The sequence below is a fragment of the Pecten maximus genome, unplaced genomic scaffold, assembly GCF_902652985.1.
Source record: "Pecten maximus unplaced genomic scaffold, xPecMax1.1, whole genome shotgun sequence".
Taxonomy (NCBI): domain Eukaryota; kingdom Metazoa; phylum Mollusca; class Bivalvia; order Pectinida; family Pectinidae; genus Pecten; species Pecten maximus.
The window spans coordinates 35,048-56,179 of NW_022982970.1; the positions used below are offsets into that span (position 1 = coordinate 35,048).

Sequence of the window (21,132 nt, forward strand, 5' to 3'; positions counted from 1 at the left end):
AGAGGTCACAAGGAGATATGCATGACTGACCTCCTCAGTTGTGGACATGGTACCGTGGACATGGGGGTCAAAGTGACTTTGTATTGATATTCTAGTTACATAGGAGGAATATTTTTTCCCCATTTCAAAATATTTTATTCAATCAAACATTTGAATTAATTCACATACAATATTTCATAATAGAGATAGAATCTAGATATAAAAATGGATTGGTCAACAGGCTAAGCCTATACAGGTCCTATAGGAGGAATATATTAGTTATTTTAACGATTGTCAACAAATGTAGACTTTTCATAAAGTGTTTAATGTAAATCTCGTAACACCTTCAGAATCTGAAAATACAAACAAAATAATAATGTGGTCAAATGATATAACATATTAAAGTGTGATATTTTAGCGCCATGCTGATAAGACATTGGGTTGAATTTTCTGTTATACTTTAAAATTCTGCCTCATGATCATGATCTTTGCATTTTCCAGTTCTTAAACAAATGGTATGGGGTTTTTATTGCTTATTATTTGCTTTTGGTAATTGGAAAAAAATCATCCTTGGTTATCAAACATAAAGTGTATTGTCACTGCCTTGTAATGTACATGTGCACATACGGTATATATAGAGGATATTGAATGGTTTACCGTTTAATATAACATATATTTCATGCGTACAACAGAATATCAATATTTTCACAATTGTGAGCATGAGTGAAAAATTTCAAAATATTCTGTCATAAGAGTGAAATATATGTTATATTAAATGGGAAACCATTCAATTTTCTTTTTATTACATTTTATATACTTAAAAACAAATTTAAAAACATCGAAAATTAATAATGTCAATAAGTGCGGGAATCAGTAACATAATTCATGACCCGTTTTCTGCTGTTATCGGAGAATCTGTGCATGAAAAGCCAACGTCAAGTGAGTAATTTTTCAAGAACTAGTCAGAGTATTTCAGAAATACAGCAAAATAACCAATTTATCTATTATTTGCTTCGGCTGGCAAGTTTCAATAAGAAGAATACAAAGTTTCGCTCTGATTGGTCAAAAAACTAATAACTTATATTTTCACTGCAAAATCTTATATTTTTACTGCTCATTGCTGCAGTGAAAATATAAATTTTTTAAGTTTTATAAATGTCTATATTTCACTGGCAAAAATGTAATATAAACATGTTATGTAGGTGTTGTAACTGTTTGTTAATTTATACAGAATGGAGGTATCAACTACTTCTTCATTGAGGACTGGCAGATGGTGAACGAGTTCCGCCACATTGTGGGTATTCGCAGACTCTTCCCTGACCCTAGCGGCTCCCGAGTTATCTTTATTGATGACAAGAGTGATGGCTTTGTGTACAATCCTGTAAGTGTATTAACATTCTACTAACAGACACCTGATGTCGCTGATAATGTTTTCCTCTGATAGATTTGGACGGTTGAGTATGTGATGGTATATGCTAGGAGTATAACTATTTATTTATGTTTTTACTTTTATTACTGATGGAAGGTAAATAAAGATGTCATTTTCTTAATTTAAACCTATTGTCGTGTGTATAATGTTGTAATGTTTATGTGTTTTATCAGGTTAACGACCAGACATTAGAGATTCCCAAATTCTCCCCAACAACTAAAGGTGCATTATGGGAGATGTGGACATCAGACAAGGTAAATAATTCCACCATAGGTCATGTAATATAGTGATTAAGAGATGTGGACATCAGACAAGGTAATCCACTAGAGGTCATGTAACAAAGTGATTAAGAGATGTGGACATGCAGACAAGGTAATCCACCGTAGGTCATGTAATATAGTGATTAAGAAATGTGGACATGCAGACAAGGTAATCCACCGTAGGTCATGTAATATAGTGATTAAGAGATGTGGACATCAGACAAGGTAATCCACTAGAGGTCATGTAATATAGTGACTAAGAGATGTGGACATCAGACAAGGTAATCCACCGTAGGTCATGTAACAAAGTTTTTAAGAGATGTGGACATCAGACAAGTCACTGCTAATATTTTAGAAGATCCTTGTCAGCAATCAAGTAGGGACTGGTAGGGGAGTTGTATGTTACAAAACTCATTATGCTTGTTACAGAAGTCTTTATAAAGAGTTCAAATGAAGAATCACATATGTATATGAAATATTAAATTTCCGAAGAAGCTTAGGGAGTTAACTATATGTACATATAGAATGTTTTGATGAGGTGTTTTTGTTGATTTTTAGGGTGTTTTCATTACCTATGATGAGGAGAAGATTTGTACCTACCTCTACTGTCGGGAGTCAGTTCAAGGTAAACATGATATCTACTCTTGTTACTCTTTATTATTATCATACTTACATTAATAATTAGTAGTATTAATTTTCACAGTGTGTACATACCTGTATGTTCTTGTTACACTTTACAGAACCCCTATGATATATGTTCTTGTTACACGTTACAGAACCCCTATGATATATATTCTTGTTACACTTTACAGTACCCCTATGATATATATTCTTGTTACACTTTACAGAGCCCCTATGATATATGTTCTTGTTACACTTTACAGAGCCCCTATGATATATATTCTTGTTACACTTTACAGAACCCCTATGATATATATCCTTGTTACACGTTACAGAGCCCCTATGATATATATTCTTGTTACACGTTACAGCCCCTATGATATATATTCTTGTTACACTTTACAGAACCCCTATGATATATATTCTTGTTACACTTTACAGAGCCCCTATGATTTATGTCCTTGTTACACGTTACAGAGCCCCTATGATATATGTCCTTGTTACACTTTACAGAACCCCTATGATATATATCCTTGTTACATGTTACAGAGCCCCTATGATATTGGTTCGTTTTCCTGTTACAGGGCCTCAGGTAGACTACGCTGGAGAGACACGTTTGCCGTATGGCCAGGTGCCGATCCTGCTGTATAATGGGGAGGTAACTCTTCAAACCGAAAGTGGACGACTTGGCACACTTCTCCTTGAAACACATGCGGCATTGTTCTCTGATAACTTGGAGGAAATGGATAAGGAGATGGTAGGTGACAATGAATATAAAACATCGATCATTGTTATAAGTATAGAGTATCACTGTTGTACTTATAAAAGGGAAAAAGAGTTCCACTTCAATGTAGTTTTTATTTTACTTTGAGTATTGTCCAATTAAACAAGTCTTGCTGAACAGCAGAGTACATGCTGGACAGCAACATTGATAAAGTGTAGGGTTGATATTGGTAGCTGAAACCTTCTGGAAATATCTCAAATTATAGTAATGACCATTTTTTAACAACTTTTAGTGGCACACTTTATTTTCACTTTATAGTACTTGTTAGGTTAAAAGTCACATGATTTTAGGTTAAAGTCACATGATGTTAGGTTAAAGTCACATGATGTTAGGTTAAAGTCACATGATGTTAGGTTAAAGTCACATGATGTTAGGTTAAAGTCACATGATGTTCACTTGTTATACATTTACTAAATGAAAAAATAAATCTCAAAAACAAAAGTTATGATAATTTTTTTTTTTAAACCCCAAAATTATACTCGATACAGGAATCATTGTCATTGAAGTCTTTTTCAATCAGGTCCATATGCCTGTAACTGTAGTTTAGAATTGGAATGTCTGTTATTTTGTTCTAGATCATTATATAAATCTTACTCATGCCCCAGACTAACCAATCTTCCATATGTACACCACTGCAATACAGGTTTAAGTGTTTTAGCAAGTTTTTTGATAACATTTGTGGGGGTTGAAATAAAGCAGGGAAGGGGTATTCATGATTTACCAACATACTTCTAGTTTTTTTTTTCTATTTTCAAACTTCAATATATGTTAGGAAAGTGATACTGATCTGTAAACCTGTTTTTATTATTTTAGATGAAATCAGCACTACATCAAGGGACTCTGTTGAGGAGGTAAATATGAATTACCATTGATAGATTTGTGTTAAAGTTATCCTGCTCCCAGGTTGAGAATTATTAAATTGTTGTTCAGAATTACTACCCAAGTAGATTCTAATTATAACAAGAGTATTCACTGAGAATTTATAAACCAGAAATTTAGTTTTTCAAAGTTTTAAATGTCATAAATTAAGATTTTATATATTGAATGACTTTTCTTGTAGATTCAAAGATGCGTGGAACCTCTGTAATCAGATGAATGACATAGTGTGTTGGCTGGAGCTAGGAAAGGGGGCACTGTCCAGTCTGGAAGTGGACTTTGGTGAGTAAAAGAGGGCAGTGTCCAGTCTGGTAGTGGACTTTGGTGAGTAAAAGGGGGCACTGTCCAGTCTAGAAGTGGACTTTGGTGAGTAAAAGGGAGCACTGTCCAGTCTAGAAGTGGACTTTGGTGAGTAAAAGGGGGCACTGTCCGGTCTAGAAGTGGACTTTGGTGAGTAAAAGGGGGCACTGTCCAGTCTAGAAGTGGACTTTGGTGAGTAAAAGGGGGCAGTGTCCAGTCTGGAAGTGGAATTTGGTGAGTAAAAGGGGGCGCTGTCCAGTCTGGAAGTGGACTTTGGTGAGTAAAAGGGGGTGCTGTCCAGTCTGGAAGTGGACTTTGGTGAGTAAAAGGGGGCAGTGTCCAGTCTGTAAGTGGACTTTGGTGAGTAAAAGGGGGCAGTGTCCAGTCTGTAAGTGGACTTTGGTGAGTAAAAGGGGGTGCTGTCCAGTCTGGAGGTGGACTTTGGTGAGTAAAAGGGGGCACTGTCCAGTCTGGAAGTGGACTTTGGTGAGTAAAAGGGGGCACTGTCCAGTCTGTAAGTGGACTTTGGTGAGTAAAAGGGGGCACTGTCCAGTCTGGTAGTGGACTTTGGTGAGTAAAAGGGGGCACTGTCCAGTCTGGTAGTGGACTTTGGTGAGTAAAAGGGGGCAGTGTCCAGTCTGGAGGTGGACTTTGGTGAGTAAAAGGGGGCACTGTCCAGTCTGGAAGTGGACTTTGGTGAGTAAAATGGGGCAGTGTCCAGTCTAGAAGTGGACTTTGGTGAGTAAAAGGGGGCAGTGTCCAGTCTGGAGGTGGACTTTGGTGAGTAAAAGGGGGCACTGTCCAGTCTGGAAGTGGACTTTGGTGAGTAAAATGGGGCAGTGTCCAGTCTAGAAGTGGACTTTGGTGAGTAAAAGGGGGCAGTGTCCAGTCTGGAGGTGGACTTTGGTGAGTAAAAGGGGGGCACTGTCCAGTCTGGAAGTGGACTTTGGTGAGTAAAAGGGGGCACTATATAAATATCCAGTGTTGAAATTGACTGGTAAGAAAAAATGTATCACTTTTACTATATTGATTAATAAAACACATCCATAGATTATTGAACATAAAATATCGAAAATGTTGTTGGATCAAATTTTACTAAGCTGTACATATGATAAAAGAGAACAGTAAAATACTGTGTAACATTCACTGACCTATAAATTGTTTATATGTAATTCCTGTGTTGTAGCTATGTTGATGTAATTCCTGTGTTGTAGCTATGAGAGTGTACAGAGAGATAGGGGATGTTGGTATGGTCACTTCTCTCCAACAGATCAAGGTAACTTATTTGTACTATGTGATGCTCTGTGTGATAAATATACCCACCCTACATACAATGTACCTTATACCCTGTTTTCACATTTCATTTCAAAATATTTTATTATCAAGTAATACATGTATATACAATTACATAAAGATATATAAATAAATGGATTAGACAACAGGCTAACCTTACATTGTTCCTTTCCGATATTTTCTCACATTGACTATCATAGAATTGTGTCAGAACTACCTCCTCTTTAAATGTACATTAATTTATGTATATGCCAAAGTTTTGGTATCCAGTTAATGGAAGGGATTATCGGTGCTGTAGGTGATATAGATTTCAGTGGAAATGATGTTATGTACATTTGTATATGTGGATCTGTTATTATAACAAGAGGATGATATAGAAACAGATATAAACATTGATTACTAGGAAACATCTACATATTACTTATATGTTCTGTTGTAGCACCTCGAGGACAGGAATCTACTGTCTGGCTACATCGCCATGTACCTGGCCGAGTTCAACCTTGCACAGGATCTGTTCCTGGCCTCGGGGAAACCACTGGCTGCTCTCGAGGTGGGTCATGTTAATTAGGTTGATAGCTGCTCTCGAGGTGGGTCATGTAGATTACGTTGATAGCTGCTCTCGAGGTGGGTCATGTTAATTGGGTTGATAGCTGCTCTCGAGGTGGGTCATGTAGATTACGTTGATAGCTGCTCTCGAGGTGGGTCATGTTAATTACGTTGATAGCTGCTCTCGAGGTGGGTCATGTAGATTACGTTGATAGCTGCTCTCGAGGTGGGTCATGTAGATTACGTTGATAGCTGCTCTCGAGGTGGGTCATGTAGATTACGTTGATAGCTGCTCTCGAGGTGGGTCATGTAGATTACGTTGATAGCTGCTCTCGAGGTGGGTCATGTAGATTACGTTGATAGCTGCTCTCGAGGTGGGTCATGTTAATTACGTTGATAGCTGCTCTCGAGGTGGGTCATGTAGATTACGTTGATAGCTGCTCTCGAGGTGGGTCATGTAGATTACGTTGATAGCTGCTCTCGAGGTGGGTCATGGTGATTACGTTGATAGCTGCTCTCGAGGTGGGTCATGTAGATTACGTTGATACATGGGTACTAGGACTAATGTTTTACACCTGATATCAGATTAGATGTTTGGTTTGATTGATTGATGTGTAAAATAACATACAGTATGTAACTAATACATGTATGGTTACTTAAAAGAAAATAACATACAGTATGTAACTAATACATGTATGGTTATTTCAAATAAACAAATCACAAAATTTTAGTTTTAATAAGATGTTTTCTCCACAACCATGATAACTTTGAACATATAAACATATCTAGGATTAGAAAGAAAAAAATAGATATGATAAGTGATATTCATAAGGTTATGTCTTGTATACAATATGTCTACGTGTCGGACAGATGCGACGAGACCTGTTACATTGGGACAGTGCCCTACAGCTGGCCAAGGCCCTGGCTCCTGAACAGATCCCTTACATCTCGCGCGAGTATGCCCAGCAATTGGAGTTCACTGGGGATTACATGAATGCCCTGTCACATTACGAAAAAGGTGTGACTCGACAAGATAAAGATCGTGAACATGATGAGGTCTGTGCTGCGGGGATAGCTCGTATGTCTATCCGGATGGGAGATATCCGTAGGTAGGTATCTTTGTACCAGACACAGCTCGTATGTCTATCCGGATGGGAGATATCCGTAGGTAGGTATAATATCTATCTTTGTACCAGACACAGCTCGTATGTCTATCCGGATGGGAGATATCCGTAGGTAGGTATCTTTGTACCAGACATAGCTCGTATGTCTTTCCGGATGGGAGATATCCGTAGGTAGGTATAATATCTATCTTTGTACCAGACATAGCTCGTATGTCTATCCGGATGGGAGATATCCGTAGGTAGGTATAATATCTATCTTTGTACCAGACACAGCTCGTATGTCTATCCGGATGGGAGATATCCGTAGGTAGGTATCTTTGTACCAGACATAGCTCGTATGTCTATCCGGATGGGAGATATCCGTAGGTAGGTATCTTTGTACCAGACACAGCTCGTATGTCTATCCGGATGGGAGATATCCGTAGGTAGGTATAATCTTGTATGTCTATCCGGATAGGAGATATCCGTAGGTAGGTGTATAATATCTATCTTTGTACCAGACACAGCTCGTATGTCTATCCGATGGGAGATATCCGTAGGTAGGTATAATATCTATCTTTGTACCAGACATAGCTCGTATGTCTATCCGGATAGGAGATATCCGTAGGTAGGTATCTTTGTACCAGACATAGCTCGTATGTCTATCCGGATAGGAGATATCCGTAGGTAGGTATAATATCTATCTTTGTACCAGACATAGCTCGTATGTCTATCCGGATGGGAGATATCCGTAGGTAGGTATACTGTCTATCTTTGTACCAGACATAGCTCGTATGTCTATCTGGATAGGAGATATCCGTAGGTAGGTATAATCTTGTATGTCTATCCGGATAGGAGATATCCGTAGGTAGGTATAATATCTATCTTTGTACCAGACACAGCTCGTATGTCTATCCGGATGGGACATACCCGTAGGAAGGTATCTTTGTACCAGACACAGCTCGTATGTCTATCCGGATAGGAGATATCCGTAGGTAGGTATAATATCTATCTTTGTACCAGACATAGCTCGTATGTCTATCCGGATGGGAGATATCCGTAGGTAGGTATCTTTGTACCAGACATAGCTCATATGTCTATCCGGATAGGAGATATCCGTAGGTAGGTATAATATCTATCTTTGTACCAGACACAGCTCGTATGTCTATCCGGATGGGAGATATTCGTAGGTAGCTATAATACCTATCTTTGTACCAGACATAGCTCGTATGTCTATCCGGATGGGAGATATCCGTGCGTAGGTATCTTTGTACCAGACACAGCTCGTATGTCTATGCGGATGGGAGATATCTGTAGGTAGGTATCATTGTACCAGACACAGCTCGTATGTCTATCCGGATGGGAGATATCCGTAGGTAACTGTTAGGTATAATACCTATCTTTGTACCAGACATAGCCCGTATGTCTATCCGGATAGGAGATATCCGTAGGTAGGTATAATATCTATCTTTGTACCAGACATAGCTTGTATGTCTATCCGGATGGGAGATATCCGTAGGTAGGTATAATATGTATCTTTGTACCAGACATAGCTCGTATGTCTATCCGGATAGGAGATATCTGTAGGTAGGTATAATATCTATCTTTGTACCAGACATAGCTCGTATGTCTATCCTGATGGGAGATCTCCGTAGGTAGGTATAATATCTATCTTTGTACCAGACATAGCTCGTATGTCTATCCTGATGGGAGATCTCCGTAGGTAGGTATAATATCTATCTTTGTACCAGACATAGCTCGTATGTCTATCCGGATGGGAGATATCCGTAGGTAGGTATAATATCTATCTTTGTACCAGACATAGCTCGTATGTCTATCCAGATGGGAGATATTCGTAGGTAGGTATCTTTGTACCAGACATAGCTCGTATGTCTATCCAGATGGGAGATATCCGTAGGTAGGTATAATATCTATCTTTGTGCCAGGCATAGCCTGTATGTCTGTCTGTCTGGAAGGTATCAGATCTGTATGTTGGTATGATATATCTGTCATTGGGTTAGTCCTGATACATGTACAGTAAAATCTCTTTATAATTTAAAAGTATTCAGTTCTAACCTATTTTTGGCAATAACATATGAACAGAAAATCCCTGTCAAAACTACTATGTAATCCTTGTTAATTTGTGCCGTTATAACATTTCGGTAAACAAAATATCTGGTTTTAATGTATTGATTTCCCGGCCCAATTTCCCCTGGTATGAAGTATGTGAGTACAGGTAAGATAGGCATCGGTAAACACTTACAATACTTTATAATATTACACACACATGGTCAAATTGTCAGCTGCTGGTATTTTGTCACAATTAAAAAGGGGAACTGATTACATTCAGTGTTTTTATCAGTAAGATATTAAATACCTGTGGTCAGTTCTACAAAACACCTGCTAGAAAAATGTCATCGTCAGCAATAGAGATAATACAAAGCAATCACTGATTGCATCGTTTTTAAGCAATAGACAATTCAACCTTAACCATGCTGTGAAATAGTCATGGCCGTATCATTTGCTGTTTCTGTACATAATGTAAATATTGCTTTTGTTTCCTGTTATGAGATGTTAATATTAAAAAATTGAATTAAATTGTTAATAAGATCTGACTGTGTTACTTGTATTTCACATATGAAGTATACCTGTGATTTCCCCATGAAGGATATAACGTTTTCACCTTATAAGTATATATTTCCCCGGTCCCCAGAACACCTCAGATTTTACTGTAAAGAAGACAGTCCTACAGAGATTTAATATTTGTATGTTGCCTTTGTATTGAGGCTACTGAGAACATTTTAAGGTATTTTATATTAAGATTAAGTTAAAATAAAATACATGATAAATTAAAAATTGTTTCATGATTATGTTAAGAGGGACAATGGGAATATTACTTTCAATATATTGTTTATATATTGCGAAAAAACAGGATCAACTTTAGACTAACATGAAACTACAGTTTCCAGTTTTTATTGTATTATTTATATGTTATGATTATAGAGATGTTAACAGAACATAATAATTGTCAGATTAAGGTTACCAGTTTTTATTGTATTATTTATACGTTATGATAATTGTCTGATTAAGGTTACCAGTTTTTATTGTATTATTTATATGTTATGATAATTGTCTGATTAAGGTTACCAGTTTTTATTGTATTATTTATATGTTATGATAATTGTCAGATTAAGGTTACCAGTTTTTATTGTATTATTTATATGTTATGATAATTGTCAGATTAAGGTTACCAGTTTTTATTGTATTATTTATATGTTATGATAATTAAATTGTCTGATTAAGGTTGCCAGGTTTTATTGTATTATTTACATGTTATTATTATAGAGATGTAAACAGAACATGATAATTGTCAGATTAAGGTTGCCAGGTTTTATTGTATTATTTACATGTTATTATTATAGAGATGTAAACAGAACATGATAATTGTCAGATTAAGGTTGCCAGGTTTTATTGTATTATTGATATGTTATGATTATAGAGGTGTAAACAGAACATGATAATTGTCAGATTAAGGTTGCCAGGTTTTATTGTATTATTGATATGTTATGATAATTGTCTGATTAAGGTTGCCAGGTTTTATTGTATTATTTACATGTTATTATTATAGAGGTGTAAACAGAACATGATAATTGTCTGATTAAGGTTTCCAGGTTTTATTGTATTATTGATATGTTATGATAATTGTCTGATTAAGGTTGCCAGGTTTTATTGTATTATTTACATGTTATTATTATAGAGGTGTAAACAGAACATGATAATTGTCAGATTAAGGTTGCCAGGTTTTATTGTATTATTGATATGTTATGATTATAGAGGTGTAAACAGAACATGATAATTGTCAGATTAAGGTTGCCAGGTTTTATTGTATTATTGATATGTTATGATAATTGTCTGATTAAGGTTGCCAGGTTTTATTGTATTATTTACATGTTATTATTATAGAGGTGTAAACAGAACATGATAATTGTCAGATTAAGGTTGCCAGGTTTTATTGTATTATTGATATGTTATGATAATTGTCTGATTAAGGTTGCCAGGTTTTATTGTATTATTGATATGTTATGATAATTGTCTGATTAAGGTTGCCAGGTTTTATTGTATTATTTACATGTTATTATTATAGAGGTGTAAACAGAACATGATAATTGTCTGATTAAGGTTTCCAGGTTTTATTGTATTATTGATATGTTATGATAATTGTCTGATTAAGGTTGCCAGGTTTTATTGTATTATTGATATGTTATGATAATTGTCTGATTAAGGTTGCCAGGTTTTATTGTATTATTTACATGTTATTATTATAGAGGTGTAAACAGAACATGATAATTGTCAGATTAAGGTTTCCAGTTTTTATTGTATTATTGATATGTTATGATAATTGTCTGATTAAGGTTGCCAGGTTTTATTGTATTATTTACATGTTATTATTATAGAGGTGTAAACAGAACATGATAATTGTCTGATTAAGGTTGCCAGGTTTTATTGTATTATTGATATGTTATGATTATAGAGGTGTAAACAGAACATGATAATTGTCAGATTAAGGTTGCCAGGTTTTATTGTATTATTGATATGTTATGATAATTGTCTGATTAAGGTTGCCAGGTTTTATTGTATTATTTACATGTTATTATTATAGAGGTGTAAACAGAACATGATAATTGTCTGATTAAGGTTGCCAGGTTTTATTGTATTATTGATATGTTATGATTATAGAGGTGTAAACAGAACATGATAATTGTCAGATTAAGGTTTCCAGTTTTTATTGTATTATTGATATGTTATGATAATTGTCTGATTAAGGTTACCAGGTTTTATTGTATTATTTATATGTTATGATTACAGGGGTGTAAACATGGCCCTGAAGATGCCCAGTAGGATACTGAAGAAGGAGTGTGCCAGTATACTGGAGGGAATGAAGGTAACAGCCAGCCTCATTGTTTGGTTTCTGAAGATTAGATGGTCATAGTCTCACAGCATTAGAGAGAAAACGAAGTCTACATGAAGTATTATTTATTTGTAATCTGGAGTCAGTATTAGTTTTAACAAAGGTATAAGATTTATACTTCAGGTCCTATCACTCCTGGCTTCATTTGATCTGTTTAATGACAAGTAAAAACAAACATATTATTTGTAATACCATGAAAGTACCTTCACTACACAAATTTTGTCTTTCAGCAATGGCAGGAAGCTGCCATGTTATATGAACATGGAGGTTACTATGACAAAGCGGCCTCCGTCTACATCCGCAGTAAGAATTGGTGAGTCGTACTTTGTCTCTGTATTTGAAGAGATGGTTGTATCATTCTTTCAGTGATGGGATGGTCGTATCATTCTTTCAGTGATGGGATGGTCGTATCATTCTTTCAGTGATGGGATGGTCGTATCATTCTAGTGATGGGATGGTCGTATCATTCTTTCAGTGATAATTTGTGTGATTTCAGTTTGATATCAAAAATATAAGATGTTCATAATTCTTAGATGTAAAATTTGAAGTTTATCATATCTATGGTATCCAAAGGATATTTTTTCCGAAAGATACATGGAGAAATAAGTTATGGAAAAACATTGTTCCATCAAACTCTAGTGTAACAATCTGTGTTTTACAGGAACAAAGTTGGAGAGCTTCTGTCACACATTACCTCTCCAAAGATCCACGCCCAGTATGCTAAGGCTAAGGAAGCAGACGGTCGCTACAAGGAGGCAGCGGACGCCTACAAACAGGCCAAGGACTGGGACAATGTCATCAGGTACAGATTCTCACCAGTACTCCTGTCTCCTGGTCTGACAAACATTACATGTATATAGATATCTTGTGAATTTAAGTCTTTTATTCTAAGATAATAAATCCAAGTGTCAGACCTAGAATCTGGAATGATATCCATTTTGAATACTGCATAGCAGGTTATTTTGACGAGGTGCAAATTTTAGCTTATTAAGCGACTATTTTAATTTGAAACACTAAAGTATGAGCTGCTAAATGTTGACATCAGTAAGAATTGATTATTTTACCCAAACACATCGCATGTTCTTAGCTGGAACTTACTTATACCAAGTCCTGGGCTTGACTTATGACTCGGGTGATGTAATAATGGATACAGACAAAAAACTGTATACACAGTACAGTACAACCAATCACCACCAGTACTGTGTCACGTCGTAGTACAATACAACCAATCACCACCAGTACTGTGTCACGTCACAGTACAATAAACCAATCACCACCAGTACTGTGTCACGTCGCAGTACAATACACAAATGTACAACCAATCACCACCAGTACTGTGTCACGTCGTAGTACAATACAACCAATCACCACCAATACTGTGTCACATCACAGTACAATACAACCAATCACCACCAGTACTGTGTCACGTAGCAGTACAATACAACCAATCACCACCAGTACTGTGTCACATCACAGTACAATACAACCAATCACCACCAGTACTGTGTCACATCACAGTACAATACAACCAATCACCACCAGTACTGTGTCGTGTCACAGTACAATACAACCAATCACCACCAGTACTGTGTCACGTCGCAGTACAATACAACCAATCACCACCAGTACTGTGTCACGTCGCAGTACAATACAACCAATCACCACCAGTACTGTGTCACGTCGCAGTACAATACAACCAATCACCACCAGTACTGTGTCACGTCACAGTACAATACAACCAATCACCACCAGTACTGTGTCACGTCGCAGTACAATACAACCAATCACCACCAGTACTGTGTCACGACACAGTACAATACAACCAATCACCACCAGTACTGTGTCACGTCGCAGTACAATACAACCAATCACCATCAGTAATGTGTCACGTCACAGTACTATACAACCAATCACCACCTGTACTGTGTCATGTCGCAGTACAATACAACCAATCACCACCAGTACTGTGTCGGGTCGCAGTACAATACAACCAATCACCACCAGTACTGTGTCGCGTTAGCAGTACAATACAACCAATCACCACCAGTACTGTGTCACGTCACAGTACAATACAACCAATCACCACCAGTACTGTGTCACGTCGCAGTACAATACAACCAATCACCACCAGTAATGTGTCACGTCACAGTACAGTACAACCAATCACCACCAGTACTGTGTCACGACCAATCACCACCAGTACTGTGTCGTGTCGCAGTACAATACAACCAATCACCACCAGTACTGTGTCGCGTCGCAGTACAATACAACCAATCACCACCAGTAATGTGTCACGTCACAGTACAATACAACCAATCACCACCAGTACTGTGTCACGTCGCAGTACAATACAACCAATCACCACCAGTACTGTGTCACGTCGCAGTACAATACAACCAATCACCACCTGTACTGTGTCATGTCGCAGTACAATACAACCAATCACCACCAGTACTGTGTCACGTCGCAGTACAATACAACCAATCACCACCAGTACTGTGTCACGTCGCAGTACAATACAACCAATCACCACCTGTACTGTGTCGGGTCGCAGTACAATACAACCAATCACCTGTACTGTGTCAGGTCGCAGTACAATACAACCAATCACCACCAGAACTTTGTTACGTCGCAGTACAATACAACCAATCACCACCAGTACTGTGTCACGTCACAGTACAATACAACCAATCACCACCAGTACTGTGTCACGACCAATCACCACCAGTACTGTGTCGTGTCGCAGTACAATACAACCAATCACCACCAGTACTGTGTCGCGTCGCAGTACAATACAACCAATCACCACCAGTACTGTGTCACGTCACAGTACAATACAACCAATCACCACCAGTACTGTGTCACGTCACAGTACAATACAACCAATCACCACCAGTACTGTGTCACGTCGCAGTACAATACAACCAATCACCACCAGTACTGTGTCACGTCGAGGTACAATACAACCAATCACCACCAGTACTGTGTCACGTCGCAGTACAATACAACCAATCACCACCAGTACTGTGTCACGTCACAGTACAATACAACCAATCACCACCAGTACTGTGTCACGTCAGAGTACAATACAGCCAATCACCATCAGTACTGTGTCACGACCAATCACCACCAGTACTGTGTCACGTCGCAGTACAATACAACCAATCACCATCAGTACTGTGTCACGTCGCAGTACAATACAACCAATCACCACCAGTACTGTGTCACGTCGCAGTACAATACAACCAATCACCACCAGTACTGTGTCACGACCAATCACCACCAGTACTGTGTCACGTCGCAGTACAATACAACCAATCACCACCAGTACTGTGTCACGTCGCAGTACAATACAACCAATCACCATCAGTACTGTGTCACGACCAATCACCACCAGTACTGTGTCACGTCGCAGTACAATACAACCAATCACCATCAGTACTGTGTCACGTCGCAGTACAATACAACCAATCACCACCAGTACTGTGTCACGTCGCAGTACAATACAACCAATCACCACCAGTACTGTGTCACGCCGAGGTACAATACAACCAATCACCACCAGAACTTTGTTACGTCGCAGTACAATACAACCAATCACCACCAGTACTGTGTCACGTCACAGTACAATACAACCAATCACCACCAGTACTGTGTCACGACCAATCACCACCAGTACTGTGTCGTGTCGCAGTACAATACAACCAATCACCACCAGTACTGTGTCGCGTCGCAGTACAATACAACCAATCACCACCAGTACTGTGTCACGTCACAGTACAATACAACCAATCACCACCAGTACTGTGTCACGTCACAGTACAATACAACCAATCACCACCAGTACTGTGTCACGTCGCAGTACAATACAACCAATCACCACCAGTACTGTGTCACGTCGAGGTACAATACAACCAATCACCACCAGTACTGTGTCACGTCGCAGTACAATACAACCAATCACCACCAGTACTGTGTCACGTCACAGTACAATACAACCAATCACCACCAGTACTGTGTCACGTCAGAGTACAATACAGCCAATCACCATCAGTACTGTGTCACGACCAATCACCACCAGTACTGTGTCACGTCGCAGTACAATACAACCAATCACCATCAGTACTGTGTCACGTCGCAGTACAATACAACCAATCACCACCAGTACTGTGTCACGTCGCAGTACAATACAACCAATCACCACCAGTACTGTGTCACGACCAATCACCACCAGTACTGTGTCACGTCGCAGTACAATACAACCAATCACCACCAGTACTGTGTCACGCCGAGGTACAATACAACCAATCACCACCAGAACTGTGTCGCGTCGCACTGTTTACACCTGGTACCTGCAGGTCTATACTGCTATACCTCACCAGTGATCCTGTCAACCATATTAACACAATTAAGTACCAATTGGGAAACTTGAGCGATAATTAAATCGACTAAAATTTAAAAATAAGCGGCTATATTGTATTTGTGGAAACTACAGACTTTGAATTTGCCAAGTTGAATCGTATTTGGTGATTTTTAATGTTTAGATCAATATGTATCTCCAATAACTCATTAACAATAGCTGACTTTATTTTCAGGATAAACCTCGACTACCTACAGAACCCCGAGGAAGCTGTGAGAATTGTTCGTGATATTCAGTCTATAGAGGGAGCCAAGATGGTGGCTAAGTAAGTATCCTGTATAAGTGTACAAACTTCACTACTACAATACTGTAATACTGAGATCTGTTACAGTATGTTAAATAGTGATAAACCACGTTAGTATAGTGGTCCAGAGGAATAGCATGAGTTAGCTCCCCTCCTCTGCCAGTACATCCTCCCATACAACCCCAGTTCTTTGTGGTCTAACCAGTACCAGGTAGTAACAATGACACGTTTTGCTTTTGGTAGGTTTTTCCAGAAGTTAAATGACTACTCGTCCGCTATCCAGTTCCTGGTGATGTCTAAGTGTAATGACGAGGCATTCCAGCTGGCTCAGACACATAATCAGATGGAGACGTACGCCGACATTATAGGTAGGTCAACCACAAGGGATGAGGTATATTGTCACATACCACTAGGATGTATTACATCATTATCTGTTAAAAAGTATGTCACACATATTTTAATAGCCATAATACTTTATATACTTAAGATCTGAATAATGAATGAATCCTTCAAGAAATTTCTCACGAGAAAAAACTCAGGTTAAAGATAATGATTTAATTTAATGCTTAATTTCAAATGATTGATGTATGGTGTTCCAAGATTTATACAGAAACTTTACCATTTGTCAATGTCTAACGGAATATTTTCCCTGTTCTCAGGTCCGGATGCTACCCCAGAAGACTACCAGAGCATTGCTCTCTATTTTGAGAATGAGAAGAACCACTTCCTGTCTGGAAAGTTCTTCCTTCTCAGTGGACAGTACAGCAGGGTAAGGGGAGATAACTTACTTTATCTGCTTCATGTTTGATACATCAGTGTAAATAATGTGTTCGGTATACAATGGAATTTTTACACTTAGTTACTGGTCCTTATTATTAAATTCATCACAATTATCTTTTCCTCCTTCTCTAGCAAATTTAAAGCAACCTTTTATTCCCTTTATCCATGTTGTTTTTGGCTCATTTTCTGTCAAACAGCTTATTATATATGAAATACAAGTGCTTTGCCATTGTCAGCAAAAGTTTACCTAACTTTGTGTTAAACTGTTATACACATTAGTGTTACTGATGACAGATTTGAACTGTCATATTTGCTGTATTTCCAGGCGATGAAGCACTTCCTGCGTTGTAGTGGAGAGGATGGCAGGGCTATAGAGCTGGCTATAGAGACTGTAGGACGAGCCAACGACACGCAGCTCACTAGACAGCTCATAGATTTCCTCATGGGGGAGACAGATAACATTCCTAAGGTAACAACTCACTAGACAGCTCATAGATTTCCTCGGTTGGGGAGACAGATAACATTCCTAAGGTAACAGCTCACTAGACAACTCATAGATTTCCTCATGGGGGAGACAGATAACATTCCTAAGGTAACAACTCACTAGACAACTCATAGATTTCCTCATGGGGGAGACAGATAACATTCCTAAGGTAACAGCTCACTAGACAGCTCATAGATTTCCTCATGGGGGAGACAGATAACATTCCTAAGGTAACAGCTCACTAGACAGCTCATAGATTTCCTCATGGGGAGACAGATAACATTCCTAAGGTAACAGCTCACTAGACAGCTCATAGATTTCCTCATGGGGGAGACAGATAACATTCCTAAGGTAACAGCTCACTAGACAGCTCATAGATTTCCTCATGGGGAGACAGATAACATTCCTAAGGTAACAGCTCACTAGACAGCTCATAGATTTCCTCATGGGGGAGACAGATAACATTCCTAAGGTAACAGCTCACTAGACAGCTCATAGATTTCCTCATGAGGGAGACAGATAACATTCCTAAGGTAACAGCTCACTAGACAACTCATAGATTTCCTCATGGGGGAGACAGATAACATTCCTAAGGTAACAACTCACTAGACAACTCATAGATTTCCTCGGTGGGGGTTGGGGGGCAGATAACATTCCTAAGGTAACAACTCACTAGACAACTCATAGATTTCCTCGGTGGGGGTTGGGAGACAGATAACATTCCTAAGGTAACAACTCACTAGACAGCTCATAGATTTCCTCATGAGGGAGACAGATAACATTCCTAAGGTAACAACTCACTAGACAACTCCTAGATTTCCTCGGTTGGGGAGACAGATAACATTCCTAAGGTAACAGCTCACTAGACAGCTCATAGATTTCCTCGGTGGGGGTTGGGGGGCAGATAACATTCCTAAGGTAACAACTCACTAGACAACTCATAGATTTCCTCATGGGGGAGACAGATAACATTCCTAAGGTAACAGCTCACTAGACAACTCATAGATTTCCTCATGGGGGAGACAGATAACATTCCTAAGGTAACAACTCACTAGACAACTCATAGATTTCCTCATGGGGGAGACAGATAACATTCCTAAGGTAACAGCTCACTAGACAGCTCATAGATTTCCTCATGGGGGAGACAGATAACATTCCTAAGGTAACAGCTCACTAGACAGCTCATAGATTTCCTCATGGGGAGACAGATAACATTCCTAAGGTAACAGCTCACTAGACAGCTCATAGATTTCCTCATGGGGGAGACAGATAACATTCCTAAGGTAACAGCTCACTAGACAGCTCATAGATTTCCTCATGAGGGAGACAGATAACATTCCTAAGGTAACAGCTCACTAGACAGCTCATAGATTTCCTCATGAGGGAGACAGATAACATTCCTAAGGTAACAACTCACTAGACAACTCCTAGATTTCCTCGGTTGGGGAGACAGATAACATTCCTAAGGTAACAGCTCACTAGACAGCTCATAGATTTCCTCGGTGGGGGTTGGGGGGCAGATAACATTCCTAAGGTAACAACTCACTAGACAACTCATAGATTTCCTCATGGGGGAGACAGATAACATTCCTAAGGTAACAGCTCACTAGACAACTCATAGATTTCCTCATGGGGGAGACCGATAACATTCCTAAGGTAACAGCTCACTAGACAACTCATAGATTTCCTCATGGGGGAGACAGATAACATTCCTAAGGTAACAGCTCACTAGACAACTCATAGATTTCCTCATGGGGGAGACCGATAACATTCCTAAGGTAACAGCTCACTAGACAACTCATAGACTTCCTCATGGGGGAGACAGATAACATTCCTAAGGTAACAGCTCACTAGACAACTCATAGATTTCCTCAGTGGGGGTTGGAGAGGGGGGGGGCAGATAACATTCCTAAGGTAACAGGTCACTAGACAGCTCATAGATTTCCTCGGTTGGGGGATGGGGGGGGACAGATAACATTCCTAAGGCTACTGCTAAAATTGCTATCATTATCACTTGTAAAAGGATGATCAGTTTTCTGTGTTTATCAGATTTTGTTTTCATTAGGTAGTGTATTGAATGAATGTGTTAATATTGTAGGATGCCAAGTACCTATTCCGGCTGTATATGGCCCTGAAACAGTACAGAGAAGCAGCTCGCACTGCCATCATCATCGCTCGCGAGGAACAGAATGCTGGTACAGTTATGTTTTAATATCTGAAAAATACTTATTTCTGTGTATATTTTACACCTTGACATCATTTACCATAGGACATGGGGAGATAATTCAATTATATAGACATTTACTGTATAAATTAAAGATTTTTATACCAGAGGTTTGGTAAAATTCCAAATAATGATATAATCTATAAATGTAATGTCTCCTTTCCAGGTAACTATCGTAACGCCCACGATGTCCTAATAAATGTAATGTCCCCTTTCCAGGTAACTATCGTAACGCCCACGACGTCCTAATAAATGTAATGTCCCCTTTCCAGGTAACTATCGTAACGCCCACGACGTCCTAATAAATGTAATGTCCCCTTTCCAGGTAACTATCGTAACGCCCACGACGTCCTAATAAATGTAATGTCCCCTTTCCAGGTAACTACCGTAACGCCCACGACGTCCTAATAAATGTAATGTCCCCTTTCCAGGTAACTACCGTAACGCCCACGACGTCCTAATAAATGTAATGTCCCCTTTCCAGGTAACTACCGTAACGCCCACGACGTCCTAATAAATGTAATGTCCCCTTTCCAGGTAACTACCGTAACGCCCACGACGTCCTAATAAATGTAATGTCCCCTTTCCAGGTAACTACCGTAACGCCCACGACGTCCTAATAAATGTAATGTCCCCTTTCCAGGTAACTACCGTAACGCCCACGACGTCCTAATAAATGTAATGTCCCCTTTCCAGGTAACTACCGTAACGCCCACGACGTCCTAATAAATGTAATGTCCCCTTTCCAGGTAACTACCGTAACGCCCACGACGTCCTAATAAATGTAATGTCCCCTTTCCAGGTAACTACCGTAACGCCC

The 21,132-nt window shown here is 38.8% G+C and overlaps 1 protein-coding gene across 3 annotated transcripts in view; it reads left to right on the plus strand.

The window, feature by feature from the left end:
* The window catches only part of LOC117321210 (WD repeat-containing protein 19-like), a 41,798-nt gene extending 20,673 nt beyond the window's left edge, over nt 1-21,125 (plus strand). Inside the window, exons 14-31 of one of the 3 annotated variants that reach the window (XM_033875675.1) lie at nt 1,211-1,360; nt 1,582-1,662; nt 2,227-2,293; nt 2,874-3,046; nt 3,887-3,924; nt 4,134-4,231; nt 5,464-5,525; nt 5,982-6,092; nt 6,959-7,197; nt 12,058-12,133; nt 12,391-12,473; nt 12,822-12,962; nt 16,756-16,845; nt 17,068-17,192; nt 17,484-17,593; nt 17,930-18,073; nt 20,187-20,283; nt 20,691-21,125. In XM_033875675.1, coding sequence (XP_033731566.1) covers nt 1,211-1,360; nt 1,582-1,662; nt 2,227-2,293; nt 2,874-3,046; nt 3,887-3,924; nt 4,134-4,231; nt 5,464-5,525; nt 5,982-6,092; nt 6,959-7,197; nt 12,058-12,133; nt 12,391-12,473; nt 12,822-12,962; nt 16,756-16,845; nt 17,068-17,192; nt 17,484-17,593; nt 17,930-18,073; nt 20,187-20,283; nt 20,691-20,773 — 1,968 coding nt within the window. In that variant the 3' untranslated portion in view covers nt 20,774-21,125. The other 2 variants (XM_033875676.1, XM_033875674.1) reach the window with 2 other exon arrangements.
* The last annotated feature ends 7 nt before the right edge of the window (nt 21,126-21,132 follow it).